This window comes from Mastigoproctus giganteus, chromosome 7 (genome assembly GCF_048544385.1).
Source record: "Mastigoproctus giganteus isolate SK-2022 chromosome 7, ASM4854438v1, whole genome shotgun sequence".
NCBI classification, from domain to species: domain Eukaryota; kingdom Metazoa; phylum Arthropoda; class Arachnida; order Uropygi; family Thelyphonidae; genus Mastigoproctus; species Mastigoproctus giganteus.
Window position 1 is genome coordinate 146,891,845 of NC_143581.1, and position 27,658 is coordinate 146,919,502.

The following is a 27,658-nucleotide window of genomic DNA, read 5'->3' on the forward strand; positions in this document are numbered from 1 at the left end:
GGCATGGACAGGGCACAAATAAACTACACCAGATAAAGCCTATAATCAAGTGATGGCAGTAGTCTGCACAGGGTCTGAAGGGAGCAAGTTTTTCTTGCTTGGCTCCACATAGGTCACCCATCTGACACACACACCTTGTTTGAGGGTGAATGACATGCATGTGAGAAGTGCAAAACTGTTTTTACCATTCATGTTTATATCAAATGTCCTGTGTTTATAGATGCAAAGCTTTTATGTTTTACTGCTTTTAATAATCTGGCTTACCCATTTACTCTCAGCCAGATTTTAGATGGCAGTGACATTATGTCTAACCTTTTAACTTAGTCGTATAATTTATACACACAATTTAAATTTATACTTTTATATTTTGATATTTTACCTGTTTACTTACCTTACTACTACATGTTTACCTTTTTGATGTGATAACCTGTTTATAGGTTACTAAACATTTATTTAATATATTTTTTATTTTGATTTGGCACATCACAACTTAGCTGCAAATGCCCCATTAAAAACAAAATCAATGAACTGATGGCTTGAAGTCAGAATCACCTGTAGAATCTACTGACATCTTCCCAGACAGTATAGTATCTGAGAAGATTCCCTACAAAGGCAATATGTACACAGCAGAGTTGTTTGCCATAGAGTTAAACTCAAATCACATTAAAACCTGCTAATTACAAAGGCATATGGTGTATGCAGACTCTGTATTGTAAGAGTTATCAGCAATGCAATATAATGCTTGTGCTATTCTGTCCCAGATTAAATAGGTACTACATTCTCTTTCTGAATGTTCATTTGATATCCATTTCTGTTGGATCCCAAGCCAATTGCAGTTTACAGTTATTATCTACTGACCAGAGAATAATTGTGGCCTGTTAGTTTTTCATACAGACTCCAGGCAGGTAATATCTAATGTGTTAGACTCCCAGTGGCAACAGTCCTGGCACAGAGGTCACAAACAAGCTATATCAGATTAAGCCTGTAATCAGACATTGGGAATCTATCCATTAATTGTACAGTAGAATTTTTTCTTTCCCCTTTGCACTTAGGACAATCATCTGATGCATTCCTTTTTTACTGACAGCTGTCAAATCCCCTCTCCATTTATGAGAACTTTCCTGTAATTTTAACTGTTGATCACATTTTATGTAAATGTTCTCTTTACATAGGTAAATGGCATTTACATCTTACTGCTTTTAGGCATTTTATTGAATCCTACACACTGTCAGATTTTTATCTGACAATGGCCATGATCCAACACTATTTATATAATTCAAACTTGTTTGGAACTATATAAATGTTTTCTCTTTACATGTTTCATGTCTTTTGACATAGTGACCAACTAGTGTAGATTAGAGAAACCCTTTCTCTCCCTCTTTTTTTTTTTTTTTATTATGATTTGGTTTTGCCACATTATAGCCTTGGTTGCTGATGTGTCAACCAAATCAAACCATGTCAGTGGCAAAACATTAAACTTGCTTGTAGAAAGTTTAGGTTCCTTGGGGTTTTGGTCTGCATGTGTGCTACTTATTTCATTTGAAAGTTGTATTAGGTAATGTTTATTTGCTGCTTTATACCCTTTTGATAAACATTTTCATCATATTCTTTCAGAAAAAACTTTAGCAATGAAACAAAACTTGATAGTAGTAGCCTTGCCATATGTACTATAGCTAATGATTACTCCTCCACCTAACAATGTAAATGTAACTGCTTTAAATTCCCGTTTTTAAATAACCTGATAATGGAAATTTTTATGACTTGCACTTTTCAGTTGCTGCTTCATTGTACGAAGGCACTTGAGTTCTCAAAATACAAAAAGACATTACAAATCGTAATTATTGGATACATTGATTAAAGCAACTTTAGAAATGTTTGTCTGTGGCATCAGTCGAGCTGCACTGGAGAAGTATTTTTCATAGCCTAATTGTGCTTCCTTGAAGTTTGAATGCCTTCACAGTATGATATGTAAATATAACTGTCGTATAATCAACTTCAGTTGACTTACTAAGTACAGACTTGATGCAGTGCACTAACTTGTATATCTAGTAAGTTTTCCATAGTCTGAGGCATTTAACCCTTAATTTTTATTGAGTTTTAAAGTACTGTGCACTGCTTAACATCTCTAATATTGTGCAGTTAATTTCACAACTGGGTTGTCTGTTGTTATACCACCGGGTACCCACCCACTCAACAGTGAAGGGCCAGGTAGATCTGAAACTGTCTAGGTGGTGGCCTCCACTGAGAATAAGTAACAGTTGTCTTCTCTATTGGATAAGCTTCATGTTACTCAAAGTATAAAGTACAGGCAGCTTGTTGTGAAGGAATTCACAATATGAGATGTAAATAAAACAATGCCATATAATCAACCCCAGTTGACTTACCACATACAGACTTAAGCATTAGTAGAGGCATACAATGCAAGAAAGCAAGCTTTATGCAGCATCAGCCAAAAAAAAAAAAAAAAAAAAAAAAAAAAAACCTCCAATTTCACCCCTCCATTCGTTCCAAATACCTGTCCAGCTCAACCTTAAATTTATTTAGGCTATTAGCTTCCACAACAAAAGATGGAATCCTGTTCCACAAATCAGCTACCTGCTGGCTGAAGGCAAATTTCTGCTCATCTGTTCTACAACTATCCTTCCTCAATTTGAAACTGTGCCCCCCTCAGGTTCTTAATCTGAGCAAGAGGAAGAATCCCACCAGCATTCATCTTGCTCAACCCATTCAAGTCCTTATACACCTCAATCAGATCAGTTTGCAGGTGCTGCAATTTGCAGCACTTAAACCTTTCTGTAAGAGCGCACCCCTCTGTGTCCCTGACCAATCTTCTTACCCTTCTTTGTACTCATTCTAGCAATTGTACATCCTTTCTGAAATGAGGCCTCCAGACCTGTACACAGTACTCTAGGTGTGTCCTGACCATTGCCTTTTATAACAGTATAATCACCTCCCTGTCCCTGCTAGCAAAATTCCTATGTAGATAGTTCTCGACTTTACGAGTTAATTCATTCCTAGCTCGCGCTCAAAGGAAACTCTTAAAGCGGGAATTAAATCCCATAGACCAACTGTTAAAAATAGGGGTTATGTTCTCAACAATGAAGTTAGTTAGCTAATTAGTTTGTTTAAACAATGATCGATTTATCCAAAGAAATTAAAACGTAGCCTGTAAAATCAAGCAAATTATAATAATAAAGAAATTATTTATGACTTACAAATTTTGAAGAAAGTTTATTCTTCTTCATTGACTAAATGCACACTCGTTGATCACTTATTATTGACTCGGTATTCGTTGATTTTGTTGCACAAGGAGTCATCTTCTTCAGAAATGCTTCAAGAGGGATTTGTTTCCAAGATAATCTTCTATTTTCTTTATAAATTTCAATAGATGCATAAGCATTTCTTAACGCAATGCACAAATTGCAACTAACACTTGCTTGGAGTAACAAGTTTATGAAGCTCAAAAAAAAAAAAAAAAAAAAAAAAGAATGAAGAGAAGATTTTGAAAATTCATATGTTTTTTTATACGATTGAAGATTTCAGTATTCAGTAAAGGGGAACATTTCACCATAATAATGCAAAACAAACTCATGCTGTGTCTTAATGCAAAAAACCACAATTCCCGCTATCGGTATTTTCGCAAATGCATTAACATAGTTTACTACCAATTTATAATTGCTTGTGGTAACAGAAAAGCCCAATATTGGGAAGTGTAAATTGTTTTATGGTTGTGACCTCTAGAAATGTGCTTTAGAAAAATGACACAAAGGTGTTCAAAATTGGTTCTTATAACAGAACATATGATAACAATGAAAGTGTAGTGCATTTTAGTGATTTGAATTGGTAACTAATACAATTTGCACCGTGTAAACGACCTTTTAGAGAGAGAGATATAGCGAAAATTTCAACTTCCGAGGTCGTGGAACGAATCAATCAAATGTGTTACTGGGTTCACATTTCAGTATTTTCACGATACGGTGGTGTTTCTGGAACGGATTAGTATCGTAAAGCTGGGTACACTATATTGTATAGCTACAGGTGTGGTTTCAAATGCAGTATTTATGAACATTTAACATTCAGTTTTTGCAATTAATGTTCATTTTCGATTTAGTTGCTACTTGATAACTCGTAAAGCGAGAACTGCATGTATATCATTGACAAGACTCGGTGACCTGCACTGCTCAGCGAACTTCATAATTAACTGCACAATTACCCCCAGGTCTTTTTCACTTTCCACTTCCCTGAGTGTAGTACCACACAGTTATGTTTCTCTTTGGTTATTGCTACCCATATGCAGTACTTTGCATTTGTCAATGTTTAACTTCAGTTTCTACCTCTCAGCCCATTTGCTCAACTTTTCCACATCCATTAACCACCCTGCCAGCCTTTGTATCATCTGCAAACTTAAACATTAAGCCTGATACACCGTCGTCAATATCATTGATAAATACCGAAAACAACAATGGGCCCAACACCGAACCCTGAGGAACTTTACTAATAACACTTGGCCATGAAGAGCAGTGTCCATTGATTACCACTCTGTTGTCTTACACTCAATTATCCCTTTATCCATTGTAGCAATTTATCCTTAATTCCATACCTCTCCAATATGTACAGCAGTCTTCCATATGCAACATTATCAAAAGTTTTCCTGAAATTCAAGTATATGATATCAAAATTATTTTTGGCATTCCATTCCTTTGTGACCACATCATAGTATCCAATCAAATTTGTCAGTCAAGACTTCCCTTTAACAAACCCATGCTGTGTCTTAACTATTACTGCAGTCTGGTCTAGATGATCCTGCAATGCTTCTTTAACCAGTGATTCCATTATTTTCCCTGGAACACAAGTTAAACCAACAAGTCTGTAGTTACTTGTCACCTTTTGAACCCCCAAAGGGGGTTCAAAAGGTGACAAGTAACTTTTTGGGCACCTGACCCATGATTTTTATTTCCAATAAAATTTGGTGGCTGCATATCAATTTTTAGGTGCATTTGTATATACGAGAGGTGATCATTTAATTTGCTGACTGGTTCAACATTGTTTACCATGTGAACTTTCCATAATTTTCACTACAGGCACTCTCCCTAATTTCTACTGAGCACACTCTGTGTGCACATGCCAGTACTTGTCAAGCTAGTATTGCATGAAGAGTGGTGTGTTTTTTTTTTTTTTTTAAAGCCTTGTCACTGATGATTGTTTTGAAGCAAGTATCATGTTGGACATACAGATTGAACAGCAGAGTGATATGTGATTCGTTATTGTGTCAGACGGGGCTTAAATGCATTGGAAACAATTAGAGATGAATGAAGCATATGGTAATTAGTGCCTTGGTAGGATGGCCATATTTGGTGTGACCAAACTTTCTTGTGTCAAGTTTCTCCAAGACAATGCCAGGCCCCATACAGCTAATATGTGCAGGCAATGATCACTTCCATAGGTGCTGGGGGTTCTGCCACATTCCACCTTATTCACCAGACTTAGTCCCGTATGATTTCTACCTCTTTCCATGTGTGAAGAAAGCCCTGAAAGGCAAGATTTTCGATGCTTGCAGAGCCACAATGGAAGCACTTCAGTCTTTCGAAAAATGGCTTGTAAGAAGTATTTAATGGGTGGGTATGACGGTGGCAAAAGTGTGCAAAGTTCAAGGGAGAGTATTTCGATGGGAAATCCACAGAAGGTTCAGGTGAATAACAATTAAGATAACATCTTGCACCAGTCCACGAATTAAATGATCACTCCTCGTATATGCTAAGTTCCTATTGCTTTTACAATATCTGCCTACATGTAACAACTTGGCTTTCACTGGATCGATTTTCCTGAATTAGTATTAATAGTGGGAAATGATGCAAGAAAGCAAACTTGTATAGCATTAGCCAAAAAAAAAAAAAAAACCCCTCGACGTGGGCACCTGTACGTGGTGAGGGGACCTCCCAGTGATGCTGCTGGGTTTCCAGATTAGCATCGCTGGGATCTTAACGCCCATACCTTGGTTCCAGGGTTACATCATTGGAATCCGGCGTGTGCAGCCGTGCGCCGCGACCCGTGGAAGCGGAAAGGGGGATCCTGGTGGTTGAGGGGCCCAGCCTTAATACACCACTTTGGCCCCTGCTTCGACAAGACGGGTGGTCCCGGACCGGCTCGACTGGGATCAATCGGCGGGTGGTTTTATACTGCTAGGGTCAACTGCGTTCCAATAAGTCTCCCTCCCTTTGGTCCTGGGACGGGATAAAGACTTATTGGTAACGTGGATATGGTGTTCTAAGCGAACTCGCCGTCCCATTCGTGTACGCAGTACCTGCTAGTTCACGAGTGGGCTTCCCCTCATAGGGCCCCGTGGTGGGTGAGGTACTTAGGCATCAGACACTTTTTCTTTACTCTCATGAGTAATTTAAATCCAATTTCTTCTGGGGCCCCAACAAGGCCCCTACCTAACCGATCAGATGAGAATGACACCAATTCTGCCAAAAGAGCCAGAACTGAAGATAAACCACCATCTATAACTCCGCTTTTCCTCATTCTCCATTCCACCGGAGAGCAGTCAATTGGGAAGATGTCACCCTTCTTCATCCAGAAAGGATTAGAAGGGTTGGCAGGATCACCAAAATCCGTTAAACGGCTGCGTTCTGGCGATCTTTTAATCGAAGCTTCAAACACAAAGCAGCCAGAAAGAATGCTAAACGCAACATCCATAGGGGGAATACCAATCAATGTAACACCCCATAAAACTTTGAGCTTCACGCGGTGTCATTTCAGAGTGGGATCTTCTTCATGTCTCTGAAGAGGAGATCTGCTCTGAACTAAAAGATCAAGGAGTGACAGCTGTCAAGAGAATATCAATGCGGAAGGAAGGGAATCTTGTCCCTACCTGAGTTCTCATCCTAACATTTAACACCCCACGGCCTCCTAGTTCCATCAAGCAGGGTATTTAAACTGCCCAGTGAGGATCTATATTCCAAACCCACTGAGGTGTTTTAAATGCCAAAAATACGGACACTCACAAACGGCTTGTCGTGGTAACCCTGCCTTTGCTCAATGTGGTGCGAAAGACCACGAGAGCAAGGAATGTTCAGATTCTAAACCGATCTGTGTAAATTGCCAACAAGATCATCCTGCCTACTCCAGATCATGCCAGCGGTGGAAGGATGAAAAAGAGATCCAGAAATTGAAAACGGAGCTGAATATCTCCTACCCAGAGGCTAGAAAACGCATTCAACCAATAAATAGCGGGAAACCTTCATATGCCCAGAAGGTTTCTGCGAAGTGCACTATCGGTACGCAGACTGAGATGACTGTACCACCAAGAGAGTCATTTACACAGATTGCCTGCTATTTATTGAGTTCACAAAAGCCCACCAAAAAAAACACAATCAGCTGCCACTCCTATATCCGTACCTCCTAATGCTCCACCACTACCAAAACCAAGTGGTAAAGAGCCAACAGTAATAACAGAAACAATGGACGTCGAGCACAAGGAGGTACCGGATGAATCAGTCTTGGAACTCTTTGCGGAGGAAGAAATGGACACGGGACAGCGTCCATTCTTCCCCAAAAAAGTTAAAGCCAAGACTGATAAAATCAAGCCCTCAGCACTTCGGAAGCCGACTGATGGACCCACCAAGCCAAAATAATGGCTAAATTCCTACAATGGAATTGTCGTGGATTCCGGCGAAATACTGATGACAAGGCCCTCCTGCAAAAGCATGAGCCAGTTTGCTTTTGCTTGCAGGAGACGTATCTAAAAGCAAATGATGATCCCACCATGTATAACATCACAATCTTTCGTAAGGATAGAATTGCGGATGGTCCTGCTCATGGAGGAGTGGCTATCCTTGTGAGTAATCAGACCCCAGTTCAGCCCTTGCTAATTAGAACCAGCATAGAGGCTGTTGTAATTCGCCTTACAGTGGGATTTTTATTAACAGTCTGCTCTATTTATTTGCCACCTGGGACTGACATCTCCCAGGAAGACCTTGATGATCTTGTAATGCAGTTGCCGCCCCCTTTCTTACTTCTTGGGGATTTTAATGGACATAACACCTTGTGGGGTAGTGCTAACATCAATGGAAGGGGACGGGTCATAGAGCATATGCTCAATGACAGTGCCCTTTCCCTTGTAAATACTGGAACAAACACCTTCTTCCACATGCCTACCCGTACGTTTTCTGCCATTGATCTGTCTATCTGCTCCCCCTTCTCTACTCCCTTCACTCACTTGGGAAGTGGAGGAGAATCCATATGGAAGTGATCACTTCCCTGTGATAACCTTGTTACACAGTGGGAGACCATGTCTTCCTTTTAGGTTACCATGGTGGAAGTTTGATCAGGCTGACTGGAATGCCTTCCAACATCAGGCAAATTTTGACCTCAGTACAGTCAGTCAGGAGCCTATCAGTGACGCAGTAACGTACATCACAGAAATCATTGTCCAAGCAGCTGCGAATTCTGTTCCAAAAACATCTGCCCGGTTTCGACCATTTCCCAAACCTTGGTGGAATTCACAATGCACAGCAGCAAAAAAGGCTCAAAACAAAGCGTGGGGGATATTCCGTCAATATCCTACCACTGTTAATCTAATAGCCTTCAAGCGTGCACAAGCCAAAGCATGCTACATTTGCCGTCAGAGTCAAAAGGAATCATGGATCCGTTTTACATCATCTATTAACCAGGCTACCAATTCTAAGGTAGTCTGGGATAAAATCCGGAAAATGAAGGGAAGATATACATCCCACCCTTCTTCAATCCTAGGTTATAATGGATGCGCTATTGCAGATCCAACTGCAATAGCCAATGCTCTTGGGGAAACATTCTCTAACATCTCTGCAACATCTTTGTATTCCCCAGAGTTCCTGGTCCTGAAATATAAACTGGAAAAACAGGCACTTAATTTTAAGTCTAAGAACATCTATCCCTACAATGGGTCGTTCACTATTCAGGAACTGAAAAGAGCCCTTGCCCTTTCCAAAGCAAGTGCTGTTTGGACCAGATGGCATCCATTATGAAATGGTTAAGCATCTTTCATCAAAATCTATGGATTATCTGCTCTCTCTGTATAACAGAATCTTTATTGAAGGGCAGTTTCCGGATTCCTGGCACAAGGCAATCGTTCTTGCCTTTGCTAAGCCAGGAAAGGATCCAAAAGTCACTACCAATTATCGTCCTATTGCTCTGACTAGCTGTCTGTGCAAAATCCTGGAGAGAATGGTCAATTCTCGTTTAATATGGTACTTAGAATCAAATGACCTTCTCTCCAATATCCAGTGCGGCTTCCGAAGGAACCGGTCCACTTTGGACCATCTTATTAGACTGGAAACATCCATCCGGGATGCTTTCCTAAAACGCGAACACTTGGTGTCGGTGTTCTTTGACATGGAGAAAGCGTAGAGATTTGGCATCTTAAAAGATCTGCATAGCCTGGGTCTTAGGGGGCAACTCCCCATTTTTATTAAAAACTTTTTAGCCAATCGATCTTTCCAAGTTCATGTGGGATCCTCACTCTCTTGTTCCTTTAGCCAAGAGGAGGGAGTACCACAAGGATCAGTATTAAGTGTCACGCTTTTTGCCATCAAAGTAAATTCCATCACAGAACAACTTCCTCCAACTGTAAACAGTGCCCTCTATGTTGATGACTTTAGCATATTTTGTCAGTCATACAACATGAGGGTTATTGAAAGACAACTGCAGAAAGCCATTGAACGCCTCAACTCCTGGGCACTTGCAAATGGCCTCAGGTTCTTGCCGGAGAAGACCGTTTGCGTACACTTTTGTCGTAAGCGTAATCTTCATCCTGAACCTGAATTAAGGCTCGGACAAAATGATATTCCAGTAGCAGCGGATACAAAATTCTTGGGACTCGTATTTGACAAAAAGTTGACCTTTCTGGACCACATCCGTCAACTGCGCACAAAGTGCACAAGAGGGCTGAATATTCTGCGCTCTCTTTCCTCTACATCTTGGGGTGCGGATTGATGCACCCTACTACGCATCTACCATGCACTCGTACGATCCAGAATAGATTATGGGTCCCTGGTATACAATTCGGCCAGAGACGGTGTACTTCGTTGGCTGGATCCTGTCCATCATCTAGCTCTTCGTACCGCTATTGGAGCATATCGAACATCTCCAGTCCAGAGCTTATACGTTGAAGCAAACGAACCGCCATTATCGCTTCGACGTAAGCAGTTGTCTCTAAACTACGCTTTAAAACTGAAATCCCTGCCAGACCATCCTACGTGGCGATCCGTTTTTGAGCCACGATTGGAAAATTTGTACAACACCCGTAAGACTGCCAACCGACCTTTTGGTATTCGTCTCCAAGAGCTACTCAAAGAACTTAATATCAAGGTAGACAAGGTTGCACAAACACCGAAGCAACCCCTTCCACCCTGGCATGCTCATTTCCCGGCATGCGACTTGTCCCTTAGAAATTGGGGAAAGTCGGACACTCCATCGTCTGTCTACCTGCAGCTTTATTCAGCACACCGAGCTGAATATTCTGACTTTGGGCCAGTTTTGGTCCTTGAGGTCTGTCACAGACATTCTCTCAGATATGCCAGACAAGCTGTTCTTGCTACCTGTGAGTCTAAAACGCTGATGGAACTGATATTCGGGTGACACTCAAGTCAAAGTGGACCCAATTTCGGCGAAGTCCGGACGGTCTATGACAGCCAAATCCTCTGCTTGCACCTTCACGATGGTGGGACTGTTAGTAATCCTGGGTATAACCTTCATGCACAAGTACATGGTGGGTGACCACCCAGGTGTGAACCAACGTAAGCAGGGGTCGAGGTGTGGCGCCCACACCACATGGAGGAACGCCGCCCCTCTATGTTACCAGGCAGTACTAGGTGGTAGATGACTCTCATCAACCGGTGAAATACCACCACTTTGCTTATTGGAGGCTTGAAGTGGTTGAACCCATGTTTAGTCTCTAGAGCTAAGTTCCGGCCAACCCTTCCCTATCTCTTCCATCATGCAGTATGATTGATGATTTTTGAGGTTATGATGAATGTCGTGGCGAGATCCAATATTCCTTACATTTCGAGGTTACAGCTCTAAAACGGTGTTCGCAGGCCGGCCGCTAGTTAGTACACCGGACTGAACCTATTGGTAACTCTCTAGGAAGCTTCCGGATCAGCTAGTGTATAATCTTGCTACCTCTACTCTGCCAGATAGTGACTGGAGGGAGTCCGAGTAGTGTGTATGCGGGGAGCATTGTCGAGGCCACGTTATGTCAAGGATCTGGGTATATTCTTACCACATGTACGCCATATCCAAAAATTTCATTACTTCATACAGCATGTCCCACCCACTTTTTCTTACTATTGAATACACCATGAATTGTCAAAATAATAGAGCAAGCTTATCTGCGAAAAGATCTAAACCTCCCAAGGACTTCCTAATTCATTTCACAAATATACGTGGTCTCAATTCTAATCTCAACGATGTCCATTTCCACTTGCAGTCTTCCAAACCCCATGTACTTTTTCTGACTGAATCTCAGTTATCAGTTGATTCAACTACTGCCCATCTCAGGTGTCCAAATTATTTGCTGTATGATTCCTTTCGCCTCAAAGGTGGTACTTGTGCATATGTCCGTTCTGATATTCCCTGTCAGAGACTTGGCAATTTGGAATCTCCTCTCTTTGATCTTCTCTGGCTTAAAATCTCTCTACCTCATTGTGTAAAATTCATCTGTTGTCTCTACCGTTCTCCCAACTCCACTAATCACTTGGAGCTCTTTGACTTCCTCTCTTTGCAACTTGACTTTCTCCAGTCCAACTTTCCTAACAGTGAGGTAATTTTCCTTGGTGATTTTAACGTTCACAACTCCAGCTGGCTTCCGTTTTCTAGTCACACCGACCCAGCAGGTCGAGATGCTGAGGCTTTTGCAATTACTAATGACCTAGCACAGATTGTTCATTTACCTACAAGAATACCGGACAATCCTAATCATACAGCCAATACACTTGATCTTTTTCTCACAAACAACCCTTCTAAGTTCAAGGTTGAAGTGAGAGGTCCTTTAGGCACTTCAGATCACAACTTGGTGATTGCCTCTTCTCCAATGAAACTTTTATCTCATGGCTATTCCCAACCTCGTATTGTTTGGTATTACAAGAATGCAAAATGGGATGACCTGCGAGACTTTTTTCTTTTCCTTGGTCAGATTACTGTTTCAAAACTTCTGATGTCAACGTTTGCTCAGATCGTGTCAGTGAAATTATTCTTGCAGGAATGGAATCCTTTATCCCACACTCCACTTTAAAATCTCGTCCTTTATCTAAACCTTGGTTTTCCAATAAATGTGCTAAGGCTGTCCAAGAGAAGAACGTTGCCTATCGTAATTGGCTTGTTTCTAATTCTTCAGTTTCATTTTCTGCCTACACCAAAGCCCGCAACAATTGTAAAGCAGTTATTACTCAGTCCAAACTAGAGTTTGAACAGGCTAAGAGTAGAAAACTTGCTTCTTGCCCTAATGGTAGCCGAGCATTCTGGTCTCTTGCCAAAGCTATTGGCCGCAACTTTTGCCCATCTCTGCTCCCACCTCTGTCCAAACCAGATGGTTCTGTTGTCACTTCAGCCAAGGATAAAGCTGACCTGCTAGCATCCCATTTTTCTTTGAGCTCATGTATTAATGATCTTGGTAAAACACCTCCCACCATTCCTAACACGCTCCATTCAATGCCTCCTGTGGTCTTCCGTCAAAAGGATATCAGAAGGATTTTGATGAATCTTGATGCTAAGAAAGCTCCAGGTCCTGATGGTATTTCTCCACTTGTTCTCAAAACCTGTGCTCCTGAACTTACTCCTATTCTTTGCCGCCTTTTTTCACTTTCTTATTCCAAAGGTGTTTTTCCTTCTGCTTGGAAATTTGCTCATATCCAGCCAGTTCCTAAAAAGGGTGACAAATCCCTCCCATCCAATTATCGTCCCATTGCAATTACTTCTACTCTTTCTAAAGTAATGGAGAAATCAATTAACCGCCAACTCTTAAACTACCTAGAAACCTTCCGTCTGATCAACGATCGCCAGTATGGATTCCGTCAGTGCCGATCCACTGGTGATATTCTGGCTTATGTTACCCATTTATGGACTAATTCAATGGAAAGGTTCGGTGAAACACAAGTAGTTGCTCTTGACATCTCAAAGGCTTTTGATCGTGTTTGGCATAAAGGTCTTCTAAACAAGCTTCCATCTTATGGTTTGCCAACTGTTTTTAGTAATTGGTTATCCAGTTTTCTCTCTGATCGCTCACTGAGGGTGATGGTAGATGGCTCTCTGTCTTCTAACTTCTCCACTAATGCCGGTGTCCCCCAAGGTTCAGTTCTTTCCCCCACTCTTTTCCTCTTGTATATCAATGACCTTCTTCCATTGACTGGAAATCCTATCCATAGTTTTGCCGATGATAGCACATTGCATTCAACTTTCCATTTTGAGAAACCTTGTCCAGCTCAATCAGCTTCAAGTTCTCGAAAATCTGCTGCCAATTCCTTAAATGCCGATCTTCAGGTAATTCTCCAGTGGGGCAAAGACAACTTAGTTGATTTCAATCCTTCTAAAACTCAATCTTGTCTTATATCTCGCAAAAAGGATTCTTCTGCTCCTATGCTTATCTTTAGTGACACTCCGATTTCTAGGCAAAATGATATATCTCTTTTGGGGATTACCATGACTTCTAATCTCTCTTGGCACAAGCACATTACAAATATTGCTTCCTCTGCATCTAAAAAACTTGGTTTTCTCTTTCGCTCTCGGCGTTACTTTTCTCCCAAACAGCTGCTCACTCTGTATAAATCGCAAATCCGCCCTGCCATGGAATATTGTTCCCACATCTGGGGTGGTGCCCCCAAAACCTCTCTCAGGCTTCTTGATTCCATTCAGAAGAGGGCAGTTAGGTTAATTAATGATTCATCTCTAACAGAGTCTCTCCACTCGCTGTCTCATAGACGCACTGTTTCTGCTGCATGCCTCTTCTACAGATACTTCCATGGGCACTGTTCTTCTGAATTGGCTTCTATAATTCCCGCTCTCTCTTTCAAAACAGTCCGAACACATGCCGCCACCAGCCAACATCCATTTACTGTCCAACTTCAAACCCACAGAACCAACTACTCATCTTCCTCATTTATTCATTCAACTGCCGTTTTCTGGAACAACCTTCCTTCATACGTATTTCCTGAAAATTACAATCTACAGAAGTTCAAGTCCAATATCAACAAATATCTTCTTTCGTCTTCTCAACCTCCAACCCAAGCACGGTACTAAGTACTATAGGTTATAATATCTCTCGTGTTTGGGGTTCTCATAAAAAAAAAAAAAAAAAGTTTACACAGACGGCTCGAAGTCTGAATCATATGTGAGATCTGCTGCTGTCTTTACAGACAGCACTACATCGGAGCAGATTCCCTCTGAATGCAGCATATTTACTGCAGAGCTGCACGCAGTAGAGTTAGCCTTGGATCACATTAGTGAATGCCAATACCAACGGTTCATTTTATATTCCGACTCTCTCAGCGTGTTACAGGCTTTAATAATTGTGAAATATAACTGTCATCCAGGTCTAGCATTCAGCAGAAGATTCACGTTCTCCATGAACGTGAATATGACATCCGCTTCTGCTGGATTCCCAGCCACATTGGGATTAGGGGAAATGATTTGGCTGACGCCGCAGCCAAATCAGCAATTCCCAGTAATAATCGCTGCCTGTCAGTCCCCTATACAGACTACAGGCAAATAATACACGAAAAGATACACTCCCAATGGCAGGATTCGTGGAATAGACAGACTGCGAATAAATTATATTGTATGAAGCCTGTAATTGAACCATGGCAGTCTAGTCTGCGCAGGAATCGTAAGGAGGAAGTTGTTCTTGCCCGGCCCCGCATAGGACGTAGTCATTTGACTCATTCGTTTTTGCTGAGGGCTGATGACCCTCTTATGTGTGAGTCCTGTGGCACAATTTTAACAATAAGACACATTTTAGTTGACTGTCCAGATTTTAGCAATATCCGTTTTACCGCTTTTAATCATCTGACAATGACAATGTGTCTGCTGTTTTTAGGTTTTTTAAATCAATAAAGGTTTTTACTCGTATTTAAAATATAAACGTTATTGTTATTTCTTTTATTGATAAGCTTTTTATTATATATCTGGACATGGTGGCCTAACTGCTTAGGTCACTGAAAGGATAAATTTTTATATATTACCTGGTCTTGGCGCATTGTAGCCTTAGATGCTAATGCGCCAATAAAATCCAAACCACCAACAACAACAGCCAAAAAAAAAAAAAAAAAACCATTTCCCCTATCCATCCCTTCTAATAATTTGTCTAGTTCTCCTTTGAAATTTTTCAAACTATCCACTTCCAAAACAACAGAAGCTTGTTCCAGTAATCAAGTACTTGTTAGTTGAAGGCAAACTTCTGCACATCTGTTCTGCAGCCAGTCTGACTCTATTTGAATTTATGCCCTCTAATGTGCACAGTCTGTGCAATTGGAAGAATCCCATCAGCACTGAATATGCTGAAGTCATTTTCCTAAACACCTCAATCAAATCACCTTTCAGGGGCATAGTCTCTGGACACTACAATTTGAAGAACTGGAGCCCTTCTTGGTAAAAGTATCCCTTTGTTCCCTTCATAAAATGAGGCCTTCAGGCCTGTATGCAGTACTCAAGATGTGGCCTGACCATTGCCTTATACAATGGGATAATCTTCTTCTTGCCGACCGGGCTAGCCGGGTGGGTAAAGTGCCTACCTGGCAACCCAAAAGTCACGGGTTCGAATCCCACCTCGGGCTTGGATCAAAGTACTGAAAAAACCTTGGGAGGTGCATTATGGCCACAGAAGCCGATGCACCAACAACTACCAAAAAAAAAAAAAAAAAAAAATCTTATCCTGCTAGAAAAATTCCTGTATATCATTGACAAAACCCCATGAGCTGCCTGCCAGCTTATTTGCACTGCTCACAGAATATCTTATAGGACTTCAATTACTCTCAGGCACCTTTCATTTTTCACTCCCCTGAGTGGTGTTGTACCACACAGTTGATATGTTACTCTGGAATTACTGCTACACAAATGCAGTACCTTGCAGTTGTCAATGTTAAACTTCAGTAGCCATTTCTCAACCCATCTGCCTGATACCAGAGGGTCTGCAAAACAGATCCTCTGGAACTGGTCAAATTATTTATTCTGTGTATAGTAGATTGATGATAAATAACGTTATTATTATATATTTATGTAAAAATAAGAATAAAGTTTTGTTTTAAGCAAAACTTTGAATTTTCTTTTCAGAAAACCCAGTGTTTTCTCTCTCTCTCTCTCTCTCTCTCTCTCTCTCTCTCTCTCTCTCTCTCTCTCTCTCTCTCTCTCTCACACACACACACATGAGAGAAATATATATAGAGTGGTCCACAAACTTTGATTTTTGAAAGGGTCCATAGATCTCAGTAGTTTGAGAACTGCTGCTTTAACTTTTAGATAAGTAAAGAAGTCTTTGCTGCTTTTCATGGCATTCTTTGCCAGAGACTTCTCATCTGCCTTTGCTTCCCTAACCTTTTCTTGATTGCAGATATTCCATATTTAGCTTAGGCTTCTGAATCACTTTATTTATATGCATCCCATGCATTTTTGTTCTCTGCTGCCTCTCAAGCTGTAAATGGATGTTCAACTGACATCTGTTTAGGTAAGCCTTGAACTGTATTTCTTAGTTGGTATTAAAAGCTGAGTAATAGCTTCTATAATTACTTCCCTGAATAATTCTCATTGTATAGAATTTAAAAGTACTGAGACCACTTTAGTCTGCTTTCTGAAAGCAAAAACTCTTACCCTTGTTTACTCTTGATGGTAGTTACATCTTTAAGGAAATTCTATATCAATACACTGTGAACACTGTCACCTAGTAGTTTCCTGCAGATTCTTAATGCATGAAGAATCACTGCTGATAATGAGATCAAGATCATTGCTGTTTCGTGTTGCCTCTACATGCTGCTGCTGTAGAAAACAGTCATTCTGTAAATCCACGAAGTCTTGCTGGAATGTGAGACACCAACCCTAAAGTTCCGGTCAATATCTGGAAAGTTAAATCCGACATTGAGACATCCTAATTTACTTGCCCACTATACTATGCTCCTATCATTTGTATACATGCAAGTATAAATGCACCTGTTGTTACTCTTAGTTACCCTAACACAGCCTGTGTATTTATTTCTTGCACGATGACTCCCAGCTGTCCTTGAAATCCTCAGCACCTTACTTTCCAGGCTGCTGCTCATTCCATTAGAAGCAGTGCAAGAATTGCTATTGTCTCTGCCTGTGGCTATTGTTAATCTATTAGATTGTGTTCCCCCCCCCTCCAAAGCTAGCAGTTTTTTGGCCCTCCTAACACAGCCTTGATGCCATCGGCAGATATTCTTGCACCCTTTATATATTTAAGTGTATCCCATTCCCGTAGAAGTTTGTTTGTTATTTGGTTTTTAGGAGCATTAGCAACTAAGGCTATATTGCTCCTGGGATATGCAGTGGTCAATCCTTGAGCTTTCTGCATCCTCCTGTAGAAGTAGTCTCTCCTGTTAATAAGCATTGACTGTGTCAAGAAAAATTCTACCTCTTGAGCCTTTCCCAATTTCTCTAGGGCCGAACTGATTGACAAGGCTCTCATCATACACTCCCTCCTATCGTGTCTGGGTAGAATTGGAGACACTTTCAAATTTATCTCTAACTCGTGGATTTTTTTCAAAATTGCCTTGTACTTGTTAAGTAAGTCAGTAGATCTCTTACTCTTAATATTATCAGTGACAATGCATACAAATCTTTTTATGACTTGAAAGATATCTGCTATACTATGTCATCAACTTTTGCCCCTGTCAGGCATACCCTGGTCCTATTCCACCTATCCTTGCACAATATATTTACCATTTCCCTGACAAAAGTCACTGAAAATAACTGTCTTGTAGGACCAACACCTTCTGCCTTGGGGGTTGCTGATATGTTGCCTATTGTGCAACATATCTCAACACCAAAGTTTGCAGTTGAGAGCTTGATTGCCATGAACTAAATTGCTTCGAGGGGATCCACCCTGTTCAATCTCTCATAAATGCATTAGAATGCTGAGTTGAAACCTAATATCCTCACACTTTGTACATCGAACACACACGCACATTTGGATGTGTTATATTTTGTTCTTTTTAAAGAGGTTTGTTAAACTTAAATTTCATTAAAATCAGACAAATAAAAATCTGGCAATTACCTTTTTTCCATACAATTTGTATGGAAAAAGATTCATACATTAAATGTAATTTTAATGCAGTGTCATTAGTTTTCGACAGTATGCATATTTCACATGTATTGTTATGGGTGACCTGTGAATGCAGTGTGACTTGTGAAGATATATATATATAGAAAAGAGACTTCAAAAAAAAAAAGTGCACAGGAGAAGAGTAGTAAATATTATACAGTTGTCATTGAACTAAATAGTTTAATGTCAAGAATGTAAACTGTAGTTTCATTAAAATTAGATTTTATCAAAATTGAAGTTAAAATTTTAGTAATCACTTGATTAGGAGATAATTTTACTTTTTGCCTTTATTAATCACCAAAAAAGAAAAATTGAATATTACCTTTCACTTCTGTTAATCACAGAAAGTGCATGAAATAGTTACACACCTTAACTAACTTGTTTTCTCTAATATTGCAGTAATTAAAATGTTAATTTTTTAAAATCACTTTACAGCAAAAAAAAAAAAAAATTTGCTTTATTTATACTTTATCAACATTTGTTTTCATAATGGTGCAAACATTTCATGTGACACTGCCTCACTTATTTTTATAGTCCTTTGGTTACAGTATTGTATTTTTATTAAGCCTTAAATATAATTCCATACTCATTGCTGAGTAGAGTATTTAGTTTGTACTCCCCCAATCATTAGTTACTTTTTCTTGTTCTTTTACTATATGTGCACATTGTCTTTTAAAACAAAAAAAACCACAGCTCAGCCTTCTTATGAAGTTCAAATCTACAAAATATCTTAGGTCTTTAAATCAGTTGCTGTTAGCATCCATTTATGATTTGAAATATGTTATAGAATTGCAAAGTGATTATACATTAACAGAATTCTGCTTATACTTTGTTAGGTTTTTTAACGTGTACTTCGAATTTCACTTAACTGTAACCTATAAAAAGAAATTCATGTAAATTAGGTCGGGGTAAATGGTTAGAATTTGACTCTGTGAAATCTTTTATTGTACTTATGAAAATAATTATTTAAAAGTGATCATAAATCCAATTATGAAGCAGAGAAGGACCATTTTCTTAGGAAAACTTCACTGATTAATATATTATTTGGAAGTCACTGCAGTAGTAGTAATGTATAAGTTCAGGTAACTGTTTTTTGTCGTGACCAAAAGAAACTGATATAACAGAATTACATGAGTTGATGCGTGATGTAGCAGGATAAGTTTGTCGTAGCTTCTTTACTATATTAACAACTAGTAAAGTACCATATTCTGGTACATGCATCTGTCTATTTACATCCCTATTTACTTTAAATTTTGTCTAATATGACTGTTGAACTTGTCATGTCATTAAAGCTTGTTTTTTTAGGCCATTCTTTTAACCATTAATGAAATTCCACTTGTCAGTCTGGATCGTTATCATTCAGAGTATCTAAGAGCATAATCAAACTTTTATCTCCATATGCTTACCATTCAAATGCACTGTTCATTTTTTAATGTTATATCAGTGGTTCTTTCAGTTTTTCAAAAGATAGTTTTACAGACAGAGGATTGATATTTGTGATTTTACCTTCAGAAGCAAGTCTTAAAAACTGTAGATAAATCACTTGTGCTAAATTATCCTTCTCATAAACATGTCAGTGTATTAACATTTGTTGGGTGCACCCTGTATAGTAAAAGTAAATTGAAATATTAAAGTTAAATTAATATATAAAGTTAAGTATTAATGCACCATGTAGTCAGATTTGATATATTCTAGTGAGTGAAAAATTTTTTTCATAGAATGGCATTGCACATTTCATATGATATTAAAATTGATTAATTTTAACACAGGACGTACATCTTCTTCAGCAGTACCTGTTCCTCAACGCACACCCCACCTTTTTGCCAGCCGACACGATACACAGACAGGCGGTGAATTTACTTCTACCACAGAGACAGACCAGGTTGAAGATGGTAAGCCCCACCCCCACAAATGAGCATGTCACATGACTGGCAGTTCTCAGATGCCATTGTATTGAAGATAAACTTAAGATATTAGTGATAATTCAATTCATTGATTTATTTTATATTATAATTGTTTATTTATAATAAAATGTGGTCACTTAAAGAGCAGCTTTCTTAGGAAATGGCAGTCAGCCAGGTCATGTGACACTTACCCTTGGCTGCATCCTGCCCCTATATGGCATGTAGCAGGCATCTCCAGAATCTTTCATGTTGTCTTTCACTTTGTCATAGTTGTTGCTTTAATCTTAAATGTATTGTCTGTCCTTAATTTGTTATATCCATATGAAGCTCTCAAAATTGATATTGTGCAGATTTTATGGTGTTTCTCTTATCGTTTAGTTTGTCATCTCTGAAACTATTTAATATTAATAGATTTTGACTGCTTAACATTGTGTATTAAAGGCTTATAGTATGTTATATATGTGTTTTTTTTTTTTTTTTTTTTTTTCCTTCAATTGAGCAACATGAGTTTTAAACAGTTTAAGTATATGAAATAACCTAAACTTGAAGACTTGCTTCAATCATCTTAACTTTAAAAATTCATTTATCCAATTTCCATTTTATACTTAAGTTTAGCTTAGTGATCTTAAAATTATTAATTATAAAATTGTTGTATATAGTTTTAATATATAGTTTTAGAAACTGTAAGACCACATCCATCCTTTGAGTGATACAGCTGAATGAGTTTTGGAAGAAATATATCAACGATATTATAAGTAGTGGTTGCTAACCAGTTGGTTATTTCTTGGCAGGAGATTTGCAAAAACTATTTTTTAATGTAAGCAACAAAAATGCATACATTAAAACATTTTAAAATGCAAGTCTGGAATGTGAGAGTTAACTCTCTCCTGACCAGTAAGAGGCTTGGGAAACATTAATCCTTGTGTGATCTTAGGACCACCAGATTTGTAACACAAACACTTGTAACCAATTAGGGGAAAGCATAATTCTAGTGTCAACACTTTCTTAGAGAAACAGATTTCTTGTTGTGTTTGATCATTAGGATGATAAAATGCCTTGAAGTTCGATTTAAAGTATTTTTAATTTATTGATAAAATCAGAGTTGTAGATGAAATTAGTAATGATTTAATCTTCAACAAGTAAACTGGATATTGAGTATTGCATACTTTTATGATTTAATCAAAATCTTTATCTCAGAAATGCTAAGGAGTTAGAATTGAATATAAGCATGCATACTTTGCATTTTTTTTCTAAGAATGCATATACTGACATTATAGGAACAGATGGTTTTTAAATGAACTGAAGTAGATCTGTTTACTTGGTGTGAGTGGCATTCCTTTTATAATGACATTTAAACTTACAGTAAAAATTAGTGTTTTAAATCATGCAGTTTTTGTCCATTGAGTGTATTGTTGAAAGGTATAAAAGAATGCATCTGAAGTTAACAGGTAAGAATAACAGAAATATATTGTGGTATAGAACAAAAATCTAAAGTTTAAGTTATGCTTGCAGAATGAGTTGGTTCTGATCACCTTTGGCAGATTTACTTTTGTCAGTACTGTAATCTAGTTCTTGCCTTGCCACAACATTAGCAAGAAGTTGAGTGACTCAGCTTTTCAGTTCAAGGCATGGGCTTTCTAGTAGAATGGGATCTATAAAGCAAGCTAGCTATGAAGTTAATTCTTTCTACTAAACCAGATATTCAGAAAATGCTTTTTTCAACCATATTCAAACAGTACCATCAAAATCTGGGGATGTTCCATCTGTTTAGGGGAAAAAATGGTTTTAAGCCTTTCTTCCAATTTGTAAATTTATTCCTGTTCATTTATTTTCTACATCATGAGCCCTATAATAGCAATAACTACGACATGCAAATTTACTATCATGAATACGCTAAACTGGTGCAGTGTGGCTTAAGATGTTGCATTTTAAAATTAATAATAACAAATTGCCATGTATGGGCCCCAGCTTTCATGATAAACAGAATCCTATGTTAGAGAATATTTGTTGAGGGGTGCTGAGATCAGATCTTTCTGATGTAGATTTGAAAGTGCTCTTGATGTCAAAGTCTAGACAGCAGTACCATTGTTATTAACAAAACTTTAAATATTTCTGAAGAGGGCAAAGTCTGCAACAGTATCTTCCTTGAAGTATTGATAATCAGCTTATCTCAAAGAGACAATCCAGGCAGAAAAATCCTAGGTAAGCATTAGCATTAGTAGAGGCATTTGATGCAAGAAAGCAAGCTTATGCAGCATCAGCCAAAAAAAAAAAAAAAAAAAAAAAACTCCACTTCCACTTCACCCCTCTGTTCGTTCCAAATACCTGTCCAGCTGAGCCTTAAACTTATTTAGGCTATCAACCTCCACCACAAGGGATGGAAGTCTGTTCCACCAACCAACCACCTGCTGGCTAAAGGCAAATTTCCTCACGTCTATCCTACATCTGTCTTTCCTCAATTTGAATTTATGCCCTCTCAGGTGATTTTTCTGAGCTAGAGGAAGAATCCCATCAGCATTGAGCATGCTTAAACCATTCAAGGCTTTATACACCTCTATCAGATCACCTCGCTGGTGCCTAGTCTCCAGACACTAATTTGCAAAACTTAAGCCTTTCTTCGTAAGAGCACCCCTTTGTTCCATTCACTAATCTTGTTGCCCTTCTCTGTACTCGTTCCAGCAGCTCTACATCCTTCTTGAAATGAGGCCTCCAGACCTGTATACAGACTCTAGGTGTGGCCTGACCATTGCCTTATACAATGGAATAATCACCTCCTTATCCCTGCTGGAAAAATTCCTGTATATCATTGACAATACTCCATGAGCTACTCTTGCAGCCCATCTGCACTGCTCAGAGAACTTCATATCTGCCTGCACAACCACCCCCAAGTCCCTTTCATTCTCTACCACTGTCAGTGTAGTACCACAGAGTTGATATGTTGCTCTGGGGTTGCTGTTTCCCATGTGTAGTACTTTACATTTGTCAATGTTAAACTTCATTTGCCACCTCTCAGCCCATCTGCTCAACCTTTCCAGATCCTGTTGCAGCAGCATAGTGTCAGTAGTGTCCTTGACAACCCTGCCAACCTTTGTATCATCTGCAAACTTGGACATTAAGCTTGATATACCATCATCAATATCATTTATAAATACAGAAAACAATAATGGACCCAACACTGAGCCCTGAGGGACTCCACTAATAACATTAGTCCACGATGAGCAGTGTCCATTGATTACCACTCTCTGTCTTCTCCCCCTCAACCACCCCTTTATCCATAGCAGCAATTTGCCTCCAATGTCACACTGCTCCAATTTGTGTAGCAGTCTTCCATGTGCAACAGTATCAAAAGCCTTTCTAAGATCCAAGTATATAATATCAAAGTTATTCCCTGCATCCAGTTCTTTTGTGACTGCATCATAATATCCAATCAAGTTGGTCAGGCAAGACTTCCCCTTAACAAAACCATGCTGTGTCTGAGCTATAACTGAAGTCTTGTCTAAATGATCCTGCAGTGCTTCTTTAACCAGTGCCTCCATTAATTTTCCTGGAACAGAAGTTAAGCTCACAGGTCTATAATTACTTGTGTCAGCCTTTGATCCTCCTTTGTGAATTGGGGTCACATTTGCACATTTCCAGTCTATGGGTACCTCCCCTGAGTCCAAGGAAGCTCTCATAATTATGGCTAAGGGTTTGCTTACTTCCTTTGCTGCCTCCTTTAATATAACTGGATAGATCCCATCCACCCCGGGTGCCTTTCTTGTGTTTATCTTCAACAGTTTCTCCTCCACTTTACTCTCAGTTATTTCAAGATTCTGTAGCTTACTGCTAGAGTTGAATAGACCTCTGGCATTCCCCTCGCTGAATAACTCCTCATATGTGAATGTCGATGCAAAATATTCATTTAGTTTGTTAGCTACCTGAGCAGGATCATCAACAGTTGACCCATCAATATCAAGTGGACCAATCTGATTCATCCCCTTCCTTCTAGAGTTAACATAAGTAAAGAACTCTTTGCTGTTTTTCTTTGCATCCCTTGCCAAGGATTTCTCGTAATCTGCCTTTGCCTGCCTAACCTCCTTTGTAACTTGGTTGCATATCAACTTGTATCTATCATAGGCTTCTGTCTCATATGTTAATTTGTAAGTATCCCATGCATTTTTCTTCTCTGCCATATGCCTCATTAGTTCATCTGCCATCCATTTTGGCCTAAACCTTGAACAATATTTCTTAGTTGGTATGTAAAGCCTAGTAGCTTCCAAGATAAGTTTTTTGAATGCTTCCCATTTTGAATTTGCTGTTGGTAACATCATCAGTTGGTCCCACTGTATAGAATTTAAATACTGTCTCAGTCCATCGTAGTCGCCTTTACGGAAGCAATAACCCTTCCCTTTACCGCTAATGGTAAATCCCACTTCAGCACACTGTGATCACTGCCACCTAGTGGTTCGTTTATCTGCAGATTCTTAATGCATGAAGAATCACTGCTGATAATCAAATCAAGAGTATTACTCTCTCTAGTTGCCTCCCGAACATGCTGATGTAGAAAACAATCATCCAATAAATCCACGAAAGCCCTGCTAGTGTGTGAGTAACCAGCCCCCAAATTCCAGTCAATATCTGGGAAATTAAAATCTCCCATTATAAAACTCTCTGATTTACTGGCCCATTCTATTTCCCTGTACAGTTCCTTATTATACTCATCAGAGTCATTAGGCCTATAGCACACTCCTACTCAATTTTGATCTCCCAATGCTTATGTCACACCAAATTGACTCAACACTGCACTGTCCGGCGATGTCGACTGGCTTCACCTCCTTGGTTTTTATGTTTTTCTTAACTAATAGCATAACCCCTCCCCCCTTCCTATCCTGTCTATCCTTTCTGTAGACGTTGTACTCCCCAAATTGCAGTTCTGCATCCTTTATATCTGTATGACACCATGTCTCTGATATCCCAACAATATCTGCCTTTGATGTTTTGAGCAATACCTCAAATTCATCAAATTTATTTACTAAACTCCTAGCATTGGTGTACACGCAAGTATACCTGCACCTGTTTCTATTCTTAGCTACCCTAACACAACCCATGTGTTTACTTGTACCGCAGTGGCTCCCAGCAGTCTCTGAAATACCATGCATCTTGTTTTCCAGGCTTCTGCTCATTCTAATAGAAGCAGTGCAAGAATCTCTTTCACCTCTGCCAGTGGCTACTGTCAATCTATTGGTCTTTGTCTCCCCCCAAACTAGCAGTTTTCCGACCCACCTAACACTGCCTCGATAGCATCAGCAAATATTCTTGCACCCTTTCTATTTAAGTGTATCCCATCCCTGAAGAAGCAATCTCTCCTGTTAACAAGTACAGTCCAGGCTGAAAAAAATTCTACCCCTTGAGCCTTGCACAATCTTTCCAGGGCCGAATTGATCGACAAGGCTCTCATCATATACTCCCTCCTATCGTGTCTGGGCAGAATTGCAGACACTTTCAAATTCAACCCTAATTCTCGGCTTTTGTTCAGCAGTGACCTGTACTTGTTAAGTAATTCTGCCGTCTCCTACTCTTAATATTATTAGTGCCAACGTCTACAACTATATCACCTTTTGTGCCCTTAAAAGATGGTATTCGCTCTACAACGTCATCAACCTTTGCCCCTGGCAGACATACCCTGGTCCTGTTCCACCTATCTTTTTTACAAAGCATGTTCCCCGTTTCCCTGACAATAGAGTCACCAACAACTACTAGTTCCTTCGGGACCAGCGCATTCTGCCTTGGGGGTTGTCTCTGTGTCACGCGATGCCCAAGTGCAAGCTCTGGCGTTGATGTGGGCAGCTGAGAGCTTGATGGGCCCCTCAATTTAGTTTCTTCGAGGGCATCCACCCTGTCCAAGCTCTCATATAGGCCCACAAGAACGCAGAGTTGTTGCTTGATATCGATACACTCCTTGCATCGCGCACACACAAAGACATCCCCCTTGGCAGTATCATGTCCCGTACCCGATTGCTTTGCAAACATCAAGCAAACAGTGCATTTTATAAGGCTGTGAGTCAGAGGACAACTGCCCCCCTCAGTTCTGCTCTGAGCCAATGCACTTCCATTAGCTTGAGCCTTTTGCTTTGCCGCTCTGGTCTGAGTCATGATTCTATTAATTAATTATACTTAATTATGTTATGTTATTAATTATGGTAAAAAGTAACCTATTTGTCTAACGTTCTTTATATTAAATAGAAAAATTGTTCTGGTTAAAGAAACAAAAAAAAAAAATGCAAAACCCATCTAATCCACACATCTATTTAACACATACTGCTTGTGTTAAATACATGTGGATTAGATGGGTTAAGGTAATGTTTGAAAGCATACTATACCAGTAAATAATCCTGTGGCTGGGGTTAATTGTAAATTGTGTATGTAGTCAGTGAAATTAATTTATGGTGCAGTGTGGATTTGAAAAAGCTTTACTTCTTGTTAGTGTTGGTCAGCGATTATGCCATCTGTATTTTCTTAGGAAACAGTAAAATATTGTTGAACAGTTGCAGATGTTGATTTTAAACCCATCGGAATAAAAAAAAAAAAAAAGGAAAAAAAAACTGTTATAACACACCAGTTCAAGCTTCTTTACCAACCCGATCTTGTACGTTATTTAAAATGAAATTTCACTGTACTTTAAGAAGATTATCAGTGTAATAAAACCTTTCATGCAAAAACACTGATCAGTACTCCATTTTAAAAGAATTTTCTTTAATGACTAACTTAAAAAAAAAAAAAAAAAGACCTGCACACATTACATTGTCTTACCTATGCACTAAATTCCATGATGTCAGCATATAAGTATTAAAAAAAAAAAAAAAATTCAAAACTGTTGCACCTATTTTTAATGATTTTACATTTATGAAGTCAGTAGGGGCGACAATATGAAAATTAGGTTCAAAATCTTAGAATAATCACATACAACTGATCTATGGAGATTCAGAAATTAACATCTTTAACAAGCTTTCAGAAATTAACATCTTAAGATGTTAATTTCTGAAAGCAGTGTTTGCAAAACTGGGGTTAGTGTGGATCAGTTCCAGGGGGTGTGTGAAGTGTTGAGAAGGTATCAAGTAGTTTGTTTATTTTCTTTAAAAATATACTGATAGAATCGCAACGAATTTTGTTAAAGAACATTACCTATTTTCGATACTATTAGTATACATATTTCAAATTATTCATTCTATGTAACGCAAATTGATGATAAATATAAATAAGAATAAAGTTGTTGTTTCACACACAAAACTTTGAATTTTCTTTGGGGTGGGGGAGGAATTGTTTTAATTTTTGAAGGGGTCCATAAATCTCAGTAGTTTGGGAACCGCTCTCTTAAAGTATTGTTATCTATAACAAATACTAGTGAAATTGGTAGGATAATCACCAGTTTACTTCGCAGTGATCTTTTGTGATTCCAGTTGTGATCAAATAAAAT

At 39.0% G+C, this 27,658-nt stretch overlaps 1 protein-coding gene across 10 annotated transcripts in view; it reads left to right on the forward strand.

Annotated features, from left to right (window-relative positions):
* Sema1a (semaphorin 1a) overlaps positions 1 to 27,658 on the forward strand; it is a 699,485-nt gene that overhangs the window by 595,580 nt on the left and 76,247 nt on the right. For 8 of the 10 annotated variants that reach the window (XM_090377935.1, XM_090377936.1, XM_090377934.1 and 5 more), the window contains one exon: positions 20,071 to 20,193. The exons of the other annotated variants lie outside the window; for them this stretch is intronic. In XM_090377935.1, the coding sequence (XP_090234061.1) occupies positions 20,071 to 20,193 (123 nt within the window). The remainder of the gene's footprint in view (positions 1 to 20,070; positions 20,194 to 27,658) is intronic. 10 annotated transcript variants of the gene reach the window in all.